The 22,023-nt window shown below is 36.2% G+C and overlaps 3 protein-coding genes and 1 long non-coding RNA gene across 5 annotated transcripts; 3 read left to right on the top strand and 1 right to left on the bottom strand.

The window, feature by feature from the left end:
• Window positions 1–721: 721 nt before the first annotated feature.
• On the bottom strand, window positions 722–1,867 carry LOC113296049 (leucine-rich repeat-containing protein 1-like). Its single transcript, XM_026544388.1, has one exon. The coding sequence runs from the start codon at window positions 1,865–1,867 to the stop codon at window positions 722–724; it is 1,146 nt and encodes a 381-aa protein (XP_026400173.1).
• Window positions 1,868–4,951: 3,084 nt separating this feature from the next.
• On the top strand, window positions 4,952–8,582 carry LOC113299712 (succinate dehydrogenase assembly factor 2, mitochondrial-like). The gene is made up of 6 exons (XM_026548786.1): window positions 4,952–5,104; window positions 6,396–6,593; window positions 6,705–6,806; window positions 6,901–7,027; window positions 7,963–8,031; window positions 8,117–8,582. The coding sequence occupies exons 2-6, from the start codon at window positions 6,454–6,456 to the stop codon at window positions 8,261–8,263; spliced, it is 585 nt and encodes a 194-aa protein (XP_026404571.1). The 5' UTR covers window positions 4,952–5,104; window positions 6,396–6,453; the 3' UTR covers window positions 8,264–8,582.
• Window positions 8,583–9,195: 613 nt separating this feature from the next.
• LOC113293436 (cell wall / vacuolar inhibitor of fructosidase 2-like) lies at window positions 9,196–9,975 on the top strand. The gene has a single exon (XM_026542071.1). It carries the CDS (start codon window positions 9,243–9,245, stop codon window positions 9,801–9,803), a length of 561 nt encoding a protein of 186 aa, XP_026397856.1. The 5' UTR covers window positions 9,196–9,242; the 3' UTR covers window positions 9,804–9,975.
• A 7,730-nt stretch (window positions 9,976–17,705) lies between these two features.
• LOC113299711 lies at window positions 17,706–20,161 on the top strand. Of its 2 annotated transcripts, none has more exons than XR_003335163.1 (5): window positions 17,706–17,991; window positions 18,302–18,467; window positions 18,659–18,738; window positions 19,306–19,501; window positions 20,003–20,161. It is a non-coding gene; the product is annotated as an uncharacterized LOC113299711 (long non-coding RNA). The 2 variants fall into 2 exon arrangements; XR_003335162.1 differs by having other exon boundaries at window positions 17,706–18,151.
• The last annotated feature ends 1,862 nt before the right edge of the window (window positions 20,162–22,023 follow it).

Genomic DNA, 22,023 nt, shown 5'->3' with positions numbered 1-22,023 from the left:
TTATCAATGTTAATTAAAGATGAATTCTTCCATTTCTGATAACATTTCCCCCCTCGAAAACATCAACCAGTTAAAGTCTATATGGAAGACTGTTTGTTACACATCGTTCGTTTTACACAAGTGTACGTATCCTGCTGCTACGAAGTCTTCTATGAAGATCATTTTGATGCTTCATTTACTGTGTCTCGCGAGTTTATTCAAATGTCGTTGTAATTGAAGTTCAAGTGCCTGCAGTAAGAAATGAAGTTTATGTTACAAGATTATTCTCAAGAGATTGTCAAGTTGAACACTTCAAAAGTTTTTCGTGTCCAACTTGAGGGGGGTATTGGAATATGTGACACGTATATTGGAGTGATCATGTGCAGTGAGCGTGTGCGCACCTGAAGAATAAATCAAACATCTAGAAGATATGTGTAATCTTTTAATTTCCTAGATAAGTATATTCTGATATTAATTAGGAATATATTTTTCATCTTCTCAACTCTATAAATAGAGTACATATGTAACTGTAAAACTATCTCAGAATGTTCTGACGATCATCAATATAATTCACCCTTATGGGTTTCTCCGTGGATGTAGGTCGAGATGACCGAACCACGTAATATCGTTGTCTCCATTATCATTTTGGTATGTAGTTCAATTTATTTGTGTTTTCTTTATTTTATCATTGATTAATAATTTTATTGTTTGTCAAATCAATGATATCCATGTTAGTTTTGATCTACATATCAAAATTTAACACTCTCTCAGCATCTACTGGGTTTTTCACGTTCTGAAGATTCACAATACCTAACGCCTCAAGAAAGTTCAGGTTTCTTAACTCTTGAATACTAACGTTACATTCAGGTTCATTTGCTAGTTGTTTTGGCACTGAGTACTTCAATTCTTGAAGAAAAGCTAGTTTCCCTACACCCAACATTGTCGATCCTCTCCCGTAAAAGTGAATCTTTCTAAGTTTTGTCCAGTTTTTTATATGTTTGGGAGGCTCACACTCAAAAAGATGCACAAACACAATATTGTTGAGGCTGGCACAAGACTCAGGCAACACTTTGATCCCAGTACCTTCTAAGTCCAGGGACCTTAACTGAGTCAAAGCTCCAAAATCCTCTGGCAATGCTGTAAGTAATGGGCAGTTTTTGAAATGAAATATCTCCAAATTAGCAAGAGCCGCCACATATTCTGGTAAGGCTCTTAAATTTTTGCAGGCGTTGACGTCTAATGTTTGCAAGTTGGAAAGGGTGAGGATAGAAAGAGGAAACTCTTCAAAGGGGTTGCCTGACAAATTTAGAAATCTTAAAATTTTCAAACTGGAGATGGAATTAGGAATGACTTTTAGTTCGCAATTATTGAGATCCAATGTTTGCAAATTACAAAGCCTGGTGACAGAATCAGGCAGTTCTTCCATGTCCGTGGATGAGAGTTCAAGATATCTTAATTTTTGTAAAGAATGGATGTTTGTAAGAACATTTTGAACACTATAGATGTTGGTCAATACCAATGTCTCCAGATCGTAAAGTTTACTGACGGACTGATCATTCACTGCTTCCCTAAGATCAAGAGAGGTAAGACGGAGGTACCGTAAATGTGAGCTTAAAGAAGGCCATTTTGGAAAATTTGGTGAAAAACCCACATGCAAGATACGCAAGTGATCATTTCTTGAGAATATAGAAGGATCCAGGCTTGAACCTTGAGAGATAAAAATTGTTCGCAGCTTCTTCGCATTCCTTAAGCATTTCAGAGATGTTGATGACATATCTTCATCCAACTGTAATTGTAACCGCCGAACTTCAGAAATATCTTTGAACTTACTAACCTTAAGAGACACCAATTCATTTACGCCAAGAACATCTTTAGCAAGATCATGCATCTTGCACGTCTCAATGTCGCCTAAGTCGTTCTTCTTGAAATCTCGAAATAATCACGTCCAAAGTCTTCAACTGATCTTTTCGTCTTCATATTAGATTGCTTGAGAAATCCTTCTGCCATCCAAAGATGAACCAGAGTTTCTTTACTAATCTCCCAATTCTTGGGAAAGATTGAGCAGTAGGAGAAACATTGTTTCAAATGAGATGGCAAGTTATTGTAACTCAATCTCAATATTGAAAGGAGTTTTCGTTTTCTCTCTGGAGTATTCCACATATCATCATCTCTAATCGAAATCCAATCACTTTCTTGATTTTTCAAGTGCATTAGACTTCCAAGAAACTTTGGTGCAAGTGGTAAACCACAACATTTTTTTGCAATTTGTTTTCCGATATCTGACATTTTTGGAGCATCAAATGCTCCCCCCGGGAGCAAAGGCTTTTTGTTTAATAATAGACCAACATGCACCATCTTCTAATCGACTCAAATTATACGGAGGAATACAACACAGAAGCAACTTGGTAACTACGCGTAGTGATTAATATTTTACTCCCCGGAGCACCAACGTGCAACACAGACTTGAGGCTCTCCCATTCCTCTGCATCATCATTCCATAAATCATCTAGTACTAACAAATATTTCTTCCCGTTTAATTTTTCTCGAACCATATTCTCTAGTACACGAAAATTTGAAAGCTTGTGGAACTTAGCTTGAGTAATGGACTCCATACTGTTTACCAAGAGGATTTCGATATCAAAAATTTCCGAGACATGAACCCACATGGTTAGATCAAACACTTTCTTTACCAACTCGTCTTTGTAAACGAGCTGTGCAAGTGTCGTCTTCCCCAGCCCCCCCATACCTACTATGGATATCACGGTCACCTTTTCAGGATATACAGAAGATGCTGCTGCTGCTGCTGTGGTACTGATAGTTAGAAGCTTTATTATTTGGGATTCATCATTCTTCCTTCCTACAATTTCTGACTCGTGAACGTGGGATGTGACTTGTCGGTCCAGTTGATCAGCACTTTCACTATCAGGAACCCGTGCAGTAAATTCCAACTGAAATCTATCCATATCTCGGGTAATTTTTTCTAATCTTTTATTAATAGCTTTAATTTTTTGAGCCATTTTCAGGCGAAATGCAAACGGCGGTTTTGAGGAAGCGAGATTGAATACCTTATGCTTTGAGCTATTCTTTTTAGCACAGCGACGCATGTCCTCATAGGAGAACTCATCAATCACGTCATCAGCATCATATGCAATAGCCTTCTCAACCAAAGTCTTACAAGTTGTTCCTTTTCTTGCCTCTTCTCTGCGTCGGCAATCACAGCGAGAATCATTTCGGAGGTACTTTGAAGCTTCTTCAAGTCATCTTTGACATCCCAACAAGCTAAAGCAATGTCTTCAGAAACCACTCCCACCAGTTTTTTGAGGATTTCTGTTGCACCGCTCACAAGAATCTCTTCCATGGTTACAAGGTGTATTCGAAATAGAAGACGAAAGAAAGTTTAGTATAACTCTCAGACAGAGTAGTTGTTTATGTGCAAGATAGATGTTAGTATTGCTCTGAATTTATAGTCTGAAGATTTGAATGGAAAACAACTAGTACTGGTTGTTGGTACATTTGATTAAGATAGTTTTTTTTAGAATCGAATGATCGTGCTTTTCTTAATTTCAGTACTTTATAAGAGATTAGGACAAGAAAAAAGAAAAAAAGATGATTATGAAATCAAGAGCACAGATTCAAGAAACGGTACAACTTTGAACTCATGCTTAATAGTAAAGTAGATACTACTTCTTTTGATATTTTTCAAAGATTTTTATTTTCTACAAAGCACTAATGTACCTAAAGTGGCCGCAATACCTTTTTTGAAGAAGTAAATTCCATATCCACCAGCTTTGCCTCCTTTTCATATTTACAACAAATACGATACGATACAGTTTGCATGTAAACATGTGGTTGGTTGCAGTTCTCATCACATACTTGAAAAACTGGAGCTAAACCTGTTGGAATATTTTCAACGCCGCTAACCAAAGGGGGGTCCTGGGGGGCATCGCCCCCCAGGCTGTGGTCGACCTGACAGGTCAGGTCGTGGGGGTCCAGGGGAGACCGCCCCTGGTGGGGGTTTCAAGGGGGCAACGTCCCCGGAAGAATTTTTTGAACTGACGGTTTTATTTGGCCGATAAAAGCCTGTTCGAAAATTTCGAATCCAAAAGACACCATTGATGTCTGTTGATGAAGGAACCTGACGTTTCGTGAATAGAAACCTGTTGGCGAATAAAAACCTATTCCCAACAGGTGCAAAACCCTTTATAAATAGCTTCTCCCAGTTTCGTTTAACATATAAGAAAAATCAATCTGTTTTCTCTGTTTCAAAAAAAGCATCATCAGAAATCAGAAATCTCTTTGTGTGTTCTTGATTGAATCAAGGGGTACAAACCTTGAATTCAGTTTTCGTTGCAGGGCTTTCATTGTATCCTGAAGGCAATATTTCGCATACCTGTTGTAATCGCCAATTGTTATTGGGAGGGTAGAAATATTTGTCTAAAAAAAATTTATACAAGCCTTGAAAGTTTTGGAGTGCAACACTTTCTTCCCTGTGTCATTCATCCTTTGTGAAACCCATTTTTTTCCAACAAAACCGTGCAATAAAAACAAGTTAACTCATAACTGACTGAATAAACAAGTTAAGGTACCTACTCATCAAGTCAGTACAATTTCCACATAAATCAAAGCAAGTTCGAAAAACTTGAGTTGTTACCCTTTTACTGGCTGCTTTCTTGTAGCGAACCATAATTGAGCTAAGTGTTTGAATTCGTACAAAGCTGCATGCTGGTGGCTCCACACGCATACTTGTGAGAATAGGCCAAAACCTGCTCAATTTTTTTTGAAGCGGCCTGCTTTCACCGCGGAACAAATCTGTGGCTCCGTCCTTGCTGATTCGGCGCTCCTACAGCTTGCCTTCTATCCGAACTGTAGTTGTTAGTGTAGTTGGGCTTACCACAAAGCCCAATCTAAATTTCGCGTCCCAATTTTATTCTCATTGTCAATGGCACGGCGCAAAAAGGACGCACGTAGCCTATCCAACCACCGCTTATTTCTGCTTGCAGCAAATGCATTTACCAACCAAAACCAACACAATTCATCACAAAACCCAGCAGAGGGCTTCAAAATCTTATACCTGAAGGAGATAATCAGACCGGAATAGCTATCGACATCATTCTCGGGCATCTTGGTATGTCATTTCTCTCTTTCTCTTGAGTTTTTATTTGATGTGAAACCCTAATTTTCATTTCATTTCATTTCTCTTCTATTTAATTCGTATGATTTGAATTGGTTGCTAAGTATTTTGCGTATATGATTCTTGCTGTTGTTTGGTTTGATTGAAATCGTGGATTCGATAAGTTTTCTTCGTGGTAATCGCTTATTCGGGTTGCTTGTTTTGCTTGTTAATACTTCAGATTGTGATTATCATAAACTGACGGGAAAAAAATGGTTGACACCCTTACATCTAGCTTGCTAAAGAATAGAAGCTTACAGTGCTTAATTGCTTAGGAATCCTTTAGAATTTGAAGAGTAGTCTCGGTTGACACCCTTACATCTAGCTTCTATGGCCTCTTTACAGCGACAAGTAGAGTGCACGTGCGTTGCACGTCGGCAAACAGTAGTCTTTCCATACGCATATATGACACCCAGCAACGAAAGTAGAAATGCACGTTTTCACAACATATAGGTGCTAAATTCAGCTTTCACAAATGAGACCTGTAAATGAATCCATAATAGAAATGTAATACAGCTAGTAATTCGAATTAACTAATAGGTTTGTTATGCCTGTCGGCATTACAGACAGACTGATTTAAGTGCACCCACCCACCCGACTTCGAAATACTACTGGACTTTTGTGTTCAGACATTTTTTGAGGTTTCGATAAATAATTAGTTGCTTTGATTTCAATAGCACTCTCCAACCTTATTGCTTCTTTGACAAACTTAAGAATTTGTTCTAGAAAGCATTATGCTATAACACCATCGTGGTAATTGAGATACATATTTAAAACAAAATAATACATTATCAAATGTAATAACTACCTTTTTATTGCTTGCTAAAGAATAGAAGCTTACAGTGCTTAATTGCTTAGGAATCCTTTAGAATTTGAAGAGTAGTCTCGGTTGACACCCTTACATCTAGCTTCTATGGCCTCTTTACAGTGATTCTGCACACGTTTCGGTTTGTAGTTGTCAGGTTGAGGTTCAATAGCGCCAATGATTGTATCTTGCCTAGCTTATTTCAATTGTTCTTTCTTTTGTTAAGTAGGTGTTTGAAACCTTAGTGGAAAATAAAAATAATTGTAATGTCATCGGGTCATGATTCATCTCGGACCAAAAGTTAGGGTTGTGGAACTGTGAATAAAGATACATGTCTGCAGCTAGTGGGATTTGAAATTAGGGTTGAATTTTATTGATTGATTAGGGTCTTACCATTACTCAAGCTGATTCTGTGTATTTGTCTGTGATTAAATTTTAGAGGTTTTCGTTAATTGAACGCGCTACCAGAGCAATTAGCTAGTATATTATTAAAAAAACCATGGCGCCGATGAGAAGAGCTCTGCTTGCTACTCTCAAACAAACTCTTAATACAATGGTAGTGCCAAATAAGACGAGGCTAACGACCTCCACAAGGGCTTTGATGATGGACACCCATATTCAATCACAATCTTGTTTCAGGTACAAAATTTAAGACTTACGAGTTCTTGTTGTTGTTTTGATTTAGCTTTTTTCTCCTCTCGTTTTTTAGCCATTCTTTGGCTTACGAGCTCTAACCATTTTTCTGTGTAGGTCTCAGCTTGGTTCAATTCATAGATTCTCTATGAATCTTCAGTCGTTTGGTGGTGTTTTTGATCTTTCCAGTGAAGAAAGCAAAAGGCGCACTATTAATAGGTTTTTTTTTTTTTTTTTTTAATTTCTCTCTTGGGTTTGAAGTAGGCTTATGATCAATGTCTTACCTTTCGTTGAAATTTATTTGTTTTTCTAGATTGTTGTACCGAAGCAAGCAAAGGGGTTTCTTAGAATTGGACTTGGTATTGGGGAAGTGGGTTGAGGAAAATATCTCTACAATGGATGAGTCTGGTATTAAATCACTTGTCCATGTTCTCGACGTGGTAAATATACCTACTACTCAATATATCATTTCTAACAACAGCTAGGTTTTTTTTTTTTTTTTCTCTCAGAGTTTGGTGTTTGTAGGATGTCAGACCTTCTTTTTCAGTTTTGAATGTCTGATTTGGGCTCGACTGTTGAATCAAATATAATACTTTCATTTGAGCAAGCTTACAGCTTCCCGAACTTTTTTGATCATGCTTACATCCGTTTTAACTAAACTTAGGAAGTCTTTACGGCTTATACACATAATTTAATGTACTTCCCATATGTCTTTTAATCGCCCTTATCTGGAGTCACAGCACACTATGGAATCCTCGCCCAAGCTAGGTTCGTTCTACTGTCCGCACACTTGTGTGAAAAGTCAAATATAAATCCTCACTCAGATGATTTCACTTTTTTTTGCAGCAATATTTATTAGATTATAAGAATGAGTATTTGAAACCTTGTAATTTAGATGGGATAATAGGTATGGAAAATGAGCTTATGCTCAAGCCTCAAGGTCTTTTTTAAGACAGAATAGTTGTTGATTACTGATAGAGTGATTTCCACTATGAAATTGTTACAAGCTTTGTTAGTTTCTTATGAACAGTTCATAAATATAGTTATGTTAGGGGGTCAAATCACTGGATATATCTCACAGGCCTTACAAAAATACTTTAAACGTGTCTAACGAGTGCGTAAGGAGGAGGTTAGGTCTCATCATTCCACGAATCTACTTTGTAAGGAACTTCCATATAATGTTCAGTCTGGGCGATCGTTAGTTATCTGCTGTTACTTGCTGCAATTTGTTTGGTTTCTGCTTTCATAATGATGCACACATGCCCCTGTATTACATTAGTCAACTTTTTTCTTAATTCTTGTTTCCCTTTCCTTTTCGGCCGACAGCCTCTCTTGTTTTCTCAATTTCATTTCATATTTCTCTTTTATTCTACAGGAGAACCCAGACCTGTGGAAGTGGCTCACTAGCCAGGAACAACCACCCGAAGCTTTGAATAGTAACCCAGTGAGTAAATTCTTTATTTACAGTTTTTTTTCTTCTTAGCGCGCAGTTAAAGGTCTAGATTTTTACAAGTGTATTGTATTTGTAGGTATTTTCTGCTCTTCGTGAGAAGGTCATGGGCAACCTGGAAAATCATGCTTCCCCTGACACACGAGCAAAACCTGGGCAGCCATGGGTAAGAGGATGGGATGATTTGAAAAGAGGACGAGACAGCCCCATATCTGGGAATCAGTAAGTACTAACTCATGTGGAGTTTCGGATCACAATCTTTTGTATTTAGTCGAAAAATGGGTGATACTGCTTTGTTCTAATGTTTCAAGTTGATATTTGGTTAAGTTAGAGCCTAATAAAAAAGCTCATGTGTTCATTAAGGATAAGCGTCACATATATGTGTGTTTGTAAAGAGAAGGTTGCTGCCAAATGCGAGTTGCATTGTCACCTTCGCCGTTTTATGTAGTATGCCAAATAAAGCCACTCTCTCAGGTTATGTATTATGCCAAATAAAGCTATTCTTTTAGGTTAATCTCTACAGTCTTCACAGTTGTTCAGTCTTATTTTTATTTTGCATATAATAACCTGGATCGAGTTCTAGTCGTCCAAAATCAAACCTCTTGCAGTGACGAGGTCTTAGTTTTTCAGTCAGTTGTTTCTGGTGAGGGTGTCACCCATTACTCATCCTGTGGATTGTTCATGATGAAATGAGCATCACTGTGCAATAACTTGTTGTCGCCAAACCCATAAGCTGCATTCAATTGTACGTCTCCAAATTACATCCACGTGATTATTATCTCTACTTTCCTTCTTTTGATATGACTTGTCGATTCATCTTACTGCATCTATTTTATTTTTACTGCAACTGACAATCAAGCCAACCATTCTGGTTCATCTCTTCAAAGGACCACAAGTAGTCCACTTGGGAACACCTCTGTTTGTGAAAATCCATTGTACTGGTGACCCGTGACTCCATAGTATGGGGTTAGCTAAGCTACAAAACAATAGCTCATTATTACGTATCATCTAAACGAGGAATAAGGCCAAAGGGAAAGTTAAAATGTAGTAGCTGTAATTTTTGTCCAGCGATTTCAGATTTTTTGTCCAATACGTTTGAACACATCTCAACTATGAGTCAAACACTTATTTTATCCCTATATATATTTGTGTAAGAGACTAGTAATGATGTCAAAAGCAGTTCAGCAGGTAAACCTATCCAAGATATGGGTTCACTTAGTTTTCTTCATCTTGTTGTTCTTCTTCTACTCTCCCAAAATTTCTCTTCTGCACCTTATCGCCATCAACAATTTGCAACTGGAGATTCAGCTTCCATCCGTAATATTTGCAAAACCACAAATTACAACAAACTATGCATCTCTTCTCTCAAATCAAATTCCTCAAGTTTGACAGCTGATATCAGAGGCCTTGCTGTTATTATGATCGGTATCGGAATGAGTAATGCAACTCGAACATCTACCTATTTGTCTTCTCAGATGCTTAGTAACACAAATGATGTTGTGATGAAGAAACTTCTCAAGGAATGTGCTGATAAATACACGTATGCAAATGATGCTTTGCAATCATCTCTGCAGGATTTGTCTAATATGTCATTCGATTATGCTTTTGTTGATGTTACTGCGGCTAAAGATTATCCAAATAGCTGTCATAATGCGTACCGAAGGTTTCCAGGGTTAGCGTATCCGCCTGAGATGGCACGTAGGGAAGAGTATTTGGTGCAAATCTGTGATATAGCTCTTGGAATGATAGGGAAACTTCTTGAATAGTAAGTAAAATAAGGATGAAGCCCCAATTAATTGTGAATGTGTCTCATTTCTCCTTCTTGTATCATTTTCATTTTTTGGGGTACTGTTCATATTTTTATTTTTCCTCGTTGTAATACTGAACCTGCAAGCTCTTGTCCCACCTTGTTATTAATTCAATGCGGATTCCTGCTCATCGATTAGCTCCATTTATGCCATTATATTGTTGCAGGTAAAAAGTAACATTGTTAGCAAACAACCCTTTTGTTCTATACTGGTTTACTTTGAACACCTGTACTATAACCGCTACTGAAAAAGAAAAACAGTAACTGCGTTCAAGTAATTTTGTAAGCCTTCTGGAATGTTACCCGAAAAGGTGAATCAGGCTATCGTACCTTTGGCTCAGTTGGAGAGTAGTATCAATGGGAACACAACATAAAAGTAGGGCAGGCACCCTAGGACTTTAGACAATCTCATCTCATTAAGGCTTGAAAGTTCAAACTCATGAGTAGACCCAGAGTACATGTATAGAAAACCAGCAAGTTCCATAGGTTTGACTGTTGAAGTCATCCCTAGCACTCGCATACTATCCTCTGAACATAACTTTACAGAAGATTTTAGCTATTAGTCAACACGCTTTTAAAATGAAATTCTATTGGGTCTACCACAAGTCACAACAAAGTGGTTGTGATTAACTCAAGCTCACTCTTATAATTTAGTCAAGACCATCTTGTGTTGCCACTTGCCACCAAGGTTGTGAAATGGTGAAACGCGTAATCGTTTTTCAATTTTACAAATCGAATTGTATGTGAAAGCGTGAGTCGCGGTTGATTATTGAATCATATGTTGATTTTTATGCCTAGTTTTGGTCTTTGGTCCATAAATGAAGTTCGTTAGAGCAACTGCAATGGTGCGATCAAAACCAAAGATCAAAGATCAAAAAATACGATCAAATTTGAGTTTAGTATGCGGTGTCACACTATGATGATCGACTATATTTGATCGAGCGGATTTGAAATGTTCGCCCCACTTTTTCTGTTTTTTTCTTATTCATGGGGCGGTTGATGAAATGTCCACCCCATTATATTTTTTTTTTGTTTGTTTGTTCAGGCGGATTTGAAATGTTCGCCCAATTTTTAATTTTATTTCTTATTCATGGGGCGGTTGATGAATTGTTCGCCCCACTCCATACGAACATTATAACTCCGCCCCATTCCAAAAGGACATTATAACTCCGCTCGACCAAATTTGGTTTTGGTCTTGGTCCCAGACCAAATATAGTCCGAAATTTGGGTTTAGTCTGGAATTTGATCTTTAGTCTGTTCCACTGCGTCATGTTTTTTGACCAAAAATTTGGGTTTGGTCGCCCACTGTGGACGCTCTTACTCATCAAAAACAATCAAGTGGGAACACCGGTAGGAAGCCACTCATATGACTCAGAAAAACGATTTATATATGCAATTCGTATCATGAATCGAACGATTTTAAAAACTATGATTGCCACCTTGAAGAAGCTGAAGCAGCCTAGATAGTAATGTAACACCAATCTCACAGTAGTAGTATAGTGGTAAAATTATTGAGTGATGATATCAGTGATTTGAGCTCGAAATTCGTCAGGACCAATTTTTTATCAATCGTTAACATCAATTCTTTGCCGATAACTCGTAAGTATTGTTTGAAACACCTTCTATCACGATGTAAATGTTTTTTGGGCCTCAACTTTAACTATAACTATAGAACAAGGATCACTGAGGTATGCCGACTCTTTAACGAAGAAGGCCAAAATTAGGAGTGAGCAATGGGTGGAACCTGTGGATTTGCGTCCATCCATATCCATGTCCAGTCCATCAAATTGGCGGGTGCTAGATTTAAATCCATGTCCAGTACATCACTCGCTGATGGCGGGTGGGAGGACCCATATTGATCATTTTTTTATAGTAAAATAAGTAACATCATAATAAAAATTAATTTTCATCTTAAATGACTGAAATTGAAAGAGTATTAAATTACCCGGCTAATGAGTCTTAAATTACTCATTATAAGGCTGTTATATCTTCTATAAATACTAGAATCAGGTCTCAAAAAAAATTATATCTTAGATTACTGAAATTGAAAGAGTATTAAATTACCTGGCTAATGACTCTTAAATTACTCATTGTAAGACTGTTATATTTTTTATAAAAATTTGAATCAGGTCTAGCAAAAAAAAATTGAGGCTTATACGTTTTATTTTTACTACCACTAGGAAACAAAAACGGGTTATTATGAAGTAATTAAAATAAAAAATCCCATATCCACATATTTTCGTTAATGGCTAATTTTCCCATAATTAATTAATATTAATTAATTGTGTTAGTAAATTGATTAGTGAAATTATTAGTTTGGGATTTGTGATCATCAAAACATGATTTTCTTTTATTTTATCAAAATTCTTGATCGATCGAACACATTATTTTTCTGATTTTTATGAAAAGAACTTAATAATTTATACATTAGGTTTTTCGAGCATGTAGATCCATGTTTAATTAATATTTTCATGATCCATTTTTTCTGAAATCTAACCCGAATCGGTGGATTCAATGTTTACCTCAACCGATTCTAGGCGAAGTTCATCATTTCGATAAACATCAAAGAGAATCGGTGGTTATGTCAATGAACATCCACCGATTCTGGGTAAAAGTCCTCGTTTCAATGATGCAGACTCGTAGGCCGATTGATCGCAATCAGTTGATTCCCCCGTGTACCGATTGTAAAAAACTTAAATTCAATAGTTTTTATGAGATTTTTGTTTGCAAGAATCGGTTTACATAAATGCCTTTTATCCAGCGATTGTAAATCTGGGCATTGCTTCGATTGTTTGCTCATAACTTCTTCGTCCGATATCGGAATAACCTCATTATTTTTGCGTTCAACTCGTATTTTCATGCTCTATAATGTAGAGATAAGAATTTCCGGGTTTGTGCAAAAATTGAAACATGGTTAGTGAATCAATTAATATAGACACCAACGTATACCGATTTTTGTTGATGTGTGTGTACCCTATGCACCGATTTTGGGTGATGTTCTTTGTGTTAAATGAACACCAACAACAATCGGTATGCGTTAATGCTTATATCAACCAATTCCAGTTGAGATTCAATTTTTTTTGATGAGTGTTGAATCTAAGCTCTTTCCTAAGCTATAGAAAATTTATTCTTTAGTTAGAACTTAACTTGCATTGAAGTTTTTTCAATGGTTTAAAGTAGTAGACATATTTAGCGTCGAGTAAATTCTATAAGAGAATTACTCCCATAGATTACTTCAACAGACCAAAAATAAACAATTTGCACACTTCGTGGTAATTGCCTAAAATAAGATCTACAACTTAATTCTCAAGTTAGATCTATTATTGGAAAGAATTAGAAATTTCCTTGCAAAGCATTTGTCTGAGAAAAAACAATCCTAAGCATGTGAAAATTTTACCTTGGAAACAAAGTTGAGAGAATGAACCTAAAACCAAGTGATTGAGTCGGCCTATGTACTAGGTTCGTGAACTCAAGAATAAGGTAACATGAGAATTTCCACCTATACTTGGTTCGTGAACTTACTATGTGAGTTTGCGAACCCAAGTTAGAAAAAGTTTATAGGAAAACTCGTTATAGATTGCGCCAACAAACTCATAATGCGTGAACCCAAGTTGTAAGGTCTATAGGAGAACTCATTGATAACTTGGGTTCGTGAACTCAATGTGTCAAAAGTCCATAGGAGGACTCACCTTATGTTGGGTTCAAGAACTGTCTATATTAGGCTCGCGAATCATTATTGTTGAACTATCTTTGTAATTGATTCATTATTAAATCCATATGTATTTTCTACAAAAGATGGATAGATAGAAGAAAGCAGAGTCTGAAAAGAAAAACAATTTTCATCATTAAGGACTTTAACGAAATTCTTCTAATTGATGTTGTCGATCAATCTTCAATCTGTTAGATTAATTTGGAAGTTCTAAGACTTTACTACTTAATTTAATCTAGATCAAAGCATTCTTTAGTAGGCTACAAATCAAGAAATATTTTTTGCATCTAAATTTGAATACAGACTTGATATACCGACGTATGTGGGTTCAACCGAGCACTCACTCTAACAAACGATTTTGAAAAAAATATTTTTTGCAATTATCTGAGTCATCATGCTTCAAAAATATCGACCACGGAGACTGTAAAAGAGTTGTCGTGGTATAAATTTTCAGACTAGGACGACTGTTAAGGCAAAAACTTGACCCACTCTGGATGAAAACTTGAAAGAGTTTCCATGGTCTGAAGATTTTTACCATGACAACTATTGAGGAAAAAAATTGACCCCACTCTAGATAAAAATTTGAAAGAGTCGTCATCACCTGAAGATTGGTACCATGATGAATGTAGAAAATTTATCATGGTGTAAATCTTCATACCATGACAACTGTTGAGGAAAAAACTTAATTAATCCAATTCTGGAAGTATTTTTTTGCAGTCGTCATGGTCCGAATATAAAAACCATGATGACTAAAGAAGAGTCGTCATGGTATAAATCTTTTACCATGATGACCGTAAAAGCAAAAACTTAACCCCATTCTGGATAAAATTTTGGAAGAGTCATCAAGGTACAGTTTTGACCATGACCAATGTGTCAGATTTTAAATTTAAATAGAAACACAGGTACAAAGACTTAAGTAGAAATATAATGACTAACTTTATCTACGTCTAGTGTCAAAAATATCCAATAAATTGACTTATTCTCTCTACCAAACAACACACTATTTCATTTCATTATCTGCACAATCTATTTTATTTGATATCCCTAAAAGTATGGCACCATATGATTCAAATGAATATATTTGGCCATAATTAAAGCTTGGTATAATCAAACCTGTCGTGAAGATGTCCAATAAAAATCAGTTCCATCTGAAACCTTTTGGGGGAAGGTGTGGAACCAATATGGGAAAGATTATGGGAATACAAAACGAAGAACGTTGCAACAAATACACGATATGAACCAAATTATCCAAAAAGGAAAAATATATTATGTAGCCACATAAAAGTGGTTTTTTAACTTAGCACTTTAGGATTGTCCATTAAAGAATTCGTAAGTAACTTTCGCAGTTCTTTTACATATGATCTTCCAATTAAATACTAACAGTAAATTTGTGTTTGCTTTTTGTCTGAGAGACTAACAAAAAGGCATACTATGAAGATAAAGGAATAAAAATCATATTTGATAAATTTTATTAATTTACGAAAGAAAAAAATTTAAGACTATAACCTGGACCATAAATCTCCCAACGATTGTCCATAGATTTGTGTTTGTTTTTTGTCGGAGAGACTAGCAAAAATGCATACTATGAAGATAAAGGAATACAAATTATATTTGATAAATTTTATTAATTTACGAAAGAAAAAAACCAAGACTATAACCTGGACCATAAATCTCCCAACGATTGTCCAGAAGATTGCGATGAAAATTGAGACAAAGGGGCGTATTTGATTAGATTTTGTGGGTACATATTTTGTAAACCCTCGTGGTACTAAAATCGTCCACTAGAATTGCAATCAATGTACTATCATGAATAAACCCGCCTATAGCGGGTTAAAATACTTGTTTGACATGCTCAGTGTAACCGTGATTCCTACAAAAGTGAGTTAGATTTTAGAATTGCAATCAATGTACTATCATAAATAAACCAAATTACATAAACAAAGTAGATTATGTTTTTACTTCAAAGAAAAGGCCCAGTTTAAAACTTTGATTAAACATGGCTACATTAACAATATAACTTCTAGTTATGAAAACGAGTTCATAGTAACTCGTTTGCTACGAAGTGAGCAAACGACTCTCATTTCCCCAAACTTGTTCCTGTTGTGTCTAACTAGAAATTCTTTTTACTTAAAACACCATTTCTCAACAACAATCATCCGATATGCATCATGCATTGAGTAACCTAATTTATATATCTCATAATTGTTGTAAGACCATACTCCTATAACCTACCGTCAAAAGAAATTATGGGGTCGTTTTTTTTCAGGAAAATCCAACACCATGCAATAAGCTCTAATCAAATCGGTATTTTCATCAATTTATTTTTCCATTTTTTATTTGTTTCTTGATTTCTTTCCTTTTTTGGATTTTTCATTCTTCAGTTGTAGTATTACTAGCATACATAAGTGAAGTATTGGAAAAATAGAGAAGGGGTAACCTTTCGTATATGCGGAAAGGTAGTAGAACAGTTGTAGTATTATATAGGGAAATATACAATGGTTATATTTTTTTGGAAGATATATCCGTTGGGTTTCACTTTTGTCAAATCTATCCACAGTCAGCGTGGTCTAACATTAACGACGATGCCTTCAGAAGCAGAGTCGTCATAGTCTTATTTGTAAATCCTAACGACTCTGATAAATTTTTTTAAAGTACCGTAGTCGTGCACCTGCATTTCTTTTTTACAATTTGTAGTCGTTATACTTGACGACTTTCAAAGATCAGAAAGTCGTCATGTTTATCTAAAAAAACTGCGTTGACTTTTAGTTAAAAGTTTGGGACTAATTTTTGTTGGCATTGAAGTTTCATCATCGACCCTGCAAAAGTTTTTGGGCAGTTTAATTCAAAAGAAAGATAAGTTAATTCTTGCCATCATTTGACGAATTAAATCAATAAAATTATATACATAGAATCATTAAATAAGAATCATCATTTTGGTTATCAAATTCTCAAAACCTAATTTTTTTTTCAATTTTTTACTCCAAAAATTCTTCTTATTTTTCCCTTTATCTATAACTAACTATAATTCATAACTTATATAACTCAACTAACTAATCTGACTATATAAATTAAATTAATTAATTAATTGGTTCTAATTAAGTAGCGAGAGCTTAGCCATTAACAAACTTATATGGATAGAGGGATTTTAATTTTACTTTGGAATAACTCTGTTTTGTTTTATTGTCTAATTCCCAGTTAATTTTTCATAGTCTCAAATCTCACGAGTTTTTTCTGCGGCATAGAATTAACTATTCCATTCAGGAACGTCTAATAAAGAAGAATTTTTTAATTCTATGCCGACCTCCACCTTGGATTCCTAATCGGATCAGTTGTTATTCTACTGTTCATGTAGCACGGTTGCCGGGTACATAATAGATTAAAAACAAGGTCATAACGAGATAATATTGTTAACTCTTATCCATGTATTTTAATTAATGGTCAAAACACCATTTAAAAGGGTCATATGTGGTAGGGACTCAACCTAGTTGATAACATGAAAAAAAAATCAAAAAAATTTAAACGTACGGGACATAGTTTTTTTTTTGTTTTTTCTTTGAAGCATGAAACGGGACATAGTTGATTGTAATGAGTTCTTCAACTACCTAATTATGACATGCTTTTCATCTATGAGGTCGTAAATTGGCATAAGTCCGGTACCCTAGCCTAGTTAAGTAACGTGTCATGCCCGATCTACCTCGTTTTTAATCGTCCATTGAACGGACAAGGCTGAATAACAATAAAAAAATTGATGATTGCGAGAATGAAAAGGCCAGTCGGTTAAGTGAGCTGCTCCCTCCATCCACTTTAGAATAAGGTTTATTTAGGGGTTTTCTCCGAGCCTATATCACTTTGAAGTTTTCTTATTTTTCCACAAAAATATTAATAACATCATTGCATTTTATTTTGGAATTATAAGTTTTCATTTAAACAACGTTTGGAGACTAGTATCAAAAACATTTACGGAATAAGAAGTGGGAATGTTATATATGCCCTCAGTTTTGATGGGCCTTGTATAAGTACCCTTATGAACCTTTACAAATACCCCCAGTGGTATAATCGAAAATTTTAGTAACTACATAATTCCCAGAATTCCTTTTTTAACCTTTATATCTTATTTTCGTTGTTCTTTTACCCTAAACACAGAGAGAAATCTCCATCGCTCACACCACCCCGTCTCCAACTCCATCTCCATCTCCATTGCCTCCACCACAACCAGCACCTCCATCTCCGCTGCAATCTTCAATTCGAAACATGTTAGTCGACATATATTCATTTTAGAGTGAGTTTTCGGCAGAATAATTGAGAAAGGAATGAATTTTAACTAGCGACTAGACTAGCCGAAGAATCAATTTAGAGTCTGAGATCGAGAGAAATTCATTATTATCAGTAGTTCATCTTGAAGGTTAAGGAGAAATCTCATCTTACGAATCAATTTCTGGTAATTCAATTATTATTTTTAGATTCGATCTACAAATTTAGACCTAAATTCATAAAATCAAGATCATAACTGGAAATGAATGAGACGGATGTCTGTAAAATTAATGATATGGTTTGGAGATTGATTTGAATACCAAACGACATGAATATCAAATAATAAGGTAAACAATCGATTAAATATTTTAAATTTGTTTTCCTTTTTTTTTATGATTTTGATTCCATAAATCTAAGCAAAATCAATTTTGTGTGATTGTGTTTCAAGTGTTTACCGGTAATGGTTTAGTTAATTTTTTGTTTTATTGGTGTTGCAGTGAAGGCAGTAGTGGTGGTTGTTGTGCTTGTTCTGGTGGTGGTGGTGGATATTTGTTTTGCAGTGGAGGTGATGGTGTGGATTCGTAGTAGTCATAGAAGTGGTACCTGATAGTGGAGTAATTAAGGATTCCCACTTGATAATAGGCATAGACTGATATAAGTAAGGTAGAATAAAAACTTGGGTAATTCTTTCCACAATCTTGTTCTGTATATTTTTTATTGAAAGTTAAGCTTTTGTAGGTACTGACATAACTAGATAGGTATGCAAGTGATAATACTATCAGAAAAATCATGTTGATAATGATACAATCTCATTTCTAATGCTTTGCTAAACCCGTTGTGCTAATATGTTATAGATGAAAAATGCTTCCACGTCTTTTTTTGAGCAACGGTCGGTCTTCACACATCAGGAGATATTGGTTTTCATCTGCACAAGGTACAGTTTTATAGATTCCATTTTTGCCGGATTTGATCGCCCTTGCGGATCCATTTTGTAGCCTTTATGGAAAAACTTTTAAAATTGTGAACAAACTATCTATACTATATATGTTGGACATTTGGTGATGGAGGAGGTGCTGAAGGTTATGAGTGCGTGGAAAAGCATCTTGTTTCCAAACAGAAAAATGATCTTAATTGTAATTGTTCATTTTGGCAGTTGTATGAACCTAGAATTATTCTCTTACTGGGTGCTTTCCTAATTGTAATTGTTCATTTGATAAACACATTCTTGATTTGTATATATTGTGGTAGGATGTTTGTTAGCGGTCACGGGATGTGTCACTCATTTAATATGTGTGACCATACTAACTTCAACTACTCTTACACATTCACAAATGCCAGGAACTAGGAACGTTGACATAGTTGTAGAACTGGTATTTGTAATGAAAATTTCTTCTTTTGTGCACGCAAAAATCTTACAGAACTGGTATCTGTATCTGTAATGATAATTTCGTTTTTTTATGCATGCAACATACTCAATACTGCATTTCTTTTGTCTTGACAGGTGTATATAGCTGCATTGATGTTCCCCTCTAGTCACTGTGGTGTGAACTGATTCAGGAGTCGCTGGTTGGGGAATTACTGATTCCCTGACACCACTATGAAGTGCTCAAACACTATTCCCAAGAGCATCATGGAGCTGAGAAGGATGGCTATTGGCTAACCAGTTTATATTTAGATTCTCTTCCATATTCTTTCAGGTATTCTCTATCTTGATGCATTTTTGATCCTTGAGTCTATCTGGACAAGAACATACATACATATATCCATTTTTTCCTGGGATTAACAGTAGTTAACTTTGTCTAGTTTCCTCAATTTCGTTCATGGACTTTAGATTTTGGGGACAACTTGATAAAGTTGCTTTCACTTTTGGAGGCAACTTGAGCTAGTTGATTCCAGATTTGAATGCAACTTGAGCTAGTTTATTCCAGTTGGGAGGAAACTTGGTTATGTTTTTGGGTCCATTCATGCATCTAAAATTATCTTATACATATATCTTAAAGTAGTTGCGACGAATCTGTGGTGCAATGGTAAAACAAGGTTGCGTTGAGTTGCTGTTATAGCCAGCTGAACTAGCGGAGATTAGGTTGTGTTGAGTTGCTGAGATTAGGTTGCGTTGAATTGTTGCTATAGCCAGTTGAACTGGTGGATATTAGGTGAATGTGCAGAGTTTTTGAGCTTCCAATTTTGTTTGTTTGCAGCAATGATGGAGGTAGTGGATTAGCAGGTAGAGTTTGTGGTCATGAAGTTGTTGCATTAGCAGAGATGGAGGATGTGATACTGTCTGGTGGTGGTTCGAATTGTTGGTTGTGCACTGAAAAGAGATATGAAGTGGCAGGTGCTGGTATGTGATTTTGATATGTTACTTTGTATTGACGAATCTGTGGTGCAATGGTAGCACAACTGACTATATGTCAGAAGATGTGTGTTCAACTCACACTAGGTTCACTTTTTTGTGTACAATTTTTATTTTTTGGAGGCAACTTGTGATAGTTGCCTCCATATATGAAGACAACTTGCGCTAGTTGCTTTCACTTTTGAAGACAACTTTGTGCTAGTTGCCTTCACTTTTGAAGACAACTTGAGCTAGTTGCCTCAGATTCGGAGACAACTTGAATTTGTTGGCTCCATTTTATTTTGCAACTTGTTCTTGTACACTATTTATTGGAAACAACTTGAGCTATTTGCCTCCACTTTTGGAGACAACTTGAGCTATTTGCCTCCACTTTTGGAGACAGCTAGTTGCCTCCGGTATGGACACTATTTATTGGAGACAACTTGAACTAGTTGCCTCGGATATGGACACAACTTCTGCTAGATGACTCCACATGGTAGTGGTGGTCGTCGTCGGCGGTGGCTAACCCCCCAGTGGTGGTGGTTGACGGCGGTGGGTGGCAGTTATTTACGGCGGCAGTGTGATTGGTGGCGGTGGACATTGGTGGTGTTGGTTAGCGGCGGCGGTGGTTGGCGGTGGTGGACAGTTGTGGTGGTTGGCGGTGGTGGACAGTTGTGGTGGTTGGCGGTGGTGGTCGACAGCGGTGGTGGTTGGCGGCGGTGGACTTGGTGGTGGACAGTGGTGGGGGTAGTAGAGTTTTTTTTTTTTTTTTTTAATGGTTAGCCCTTTTTGTATATACACTATATAAAATAGGGTATTTATTTTAGTAATGTATTAAGCTTGGGGGTATTTGTAAAGTTCAAAAGGATATATTTGCAAGGGACCTCATAGTAGGGGTATATAGGTAATGTTCCCATTTTATAACGCTCACCATTGTTTGATATGTGTGAGAAACCATAACCTTCAAATAAATTGGAACAACGGGAAATTTATTTTTACATGATCTTTTTATTTGTACAACAAACTTTTGAGTTTCTATTTTTAAAAAAAATTTATAAGAAAACTCATAGGGTACCCATAAAATTATGATTACAGGTACAAGTCTGAATCATGCACGCTATTTGTCTGGGAAATGAAAATGAAAGCAACCCCTCGGTCAACCAAATTTAAGATGCTGTACTCGTTTTTCTTCCCAATCCAATTTAAGATACTAGGTCATACGGGCCGGTATGGACCGGTTTTCACCTCATCCGCATCCAATCCATTACACTACGAATTTCAAATTTGGCATCCGCATCCAATACAACATCCAATGGAAGCACGAATGAACGGATCCAATCGATTTGTGTTAGTTAAAATTTATAATGAAAAAGTAAAGCCAATATAGATGACTTCTTATATAACCTACAGGTCCTACACATTTTATATATGCATATAAATATAAAAGTGTCATGGACAACACTCTAAGCAAACACCTTAAAACTTCCAAAACTATCCATATATTTTCTAGAAACTATATAAATGCCCTTCATATAACGGGTATGGATGTCCAACGGATTTTCAAGGTTACATCCGGGTCCAATTCGTAATCCGTTGAATTTCAAAAATCCCATCCGCATCCAACTCATTAGCGAACGGTCCGGACATCTATCCGCACAAATACGGTTGGTCCCGGTTAAATCCGCGGATTACGGATAAAATGCTCACCCCTACTAGGCGAGGCGGGGAAGCCTCTGGTGGGTCATGGGCACCCATGAGCTCTTTCGGGCCCAAATGATACATGACCACTACTGGTGTACTACTGTGTGTGGATCTGGTTCAGGGCTGAATCTGACTTATGTCTGATATCTAGTCGTTTGTAACTTTGTATTTTCATTTTTTTTTGAT

This window comes from Papaver somniferum, chromosome 7 (assembly GCF_003573695.1).
Source record: "Papaver somniferum cultivar HN1 chromosome 7, ASM357369v1, whole genome shotgun sequence".
In the NCBI taxonomy this organism is placed as follows: domain Eukaryota; kingdom Viridiplantae; phylum Streptophyta; class Magnoliopsida; order Ranunculales; family Papaveraceae; genus Papaver; species Papaver somniferum.
The sequence above is the reverse complement of the archived record's forward strand: the minus strand, read 5'-3'. Positions and strand labels throughout refer to the sequence as shown.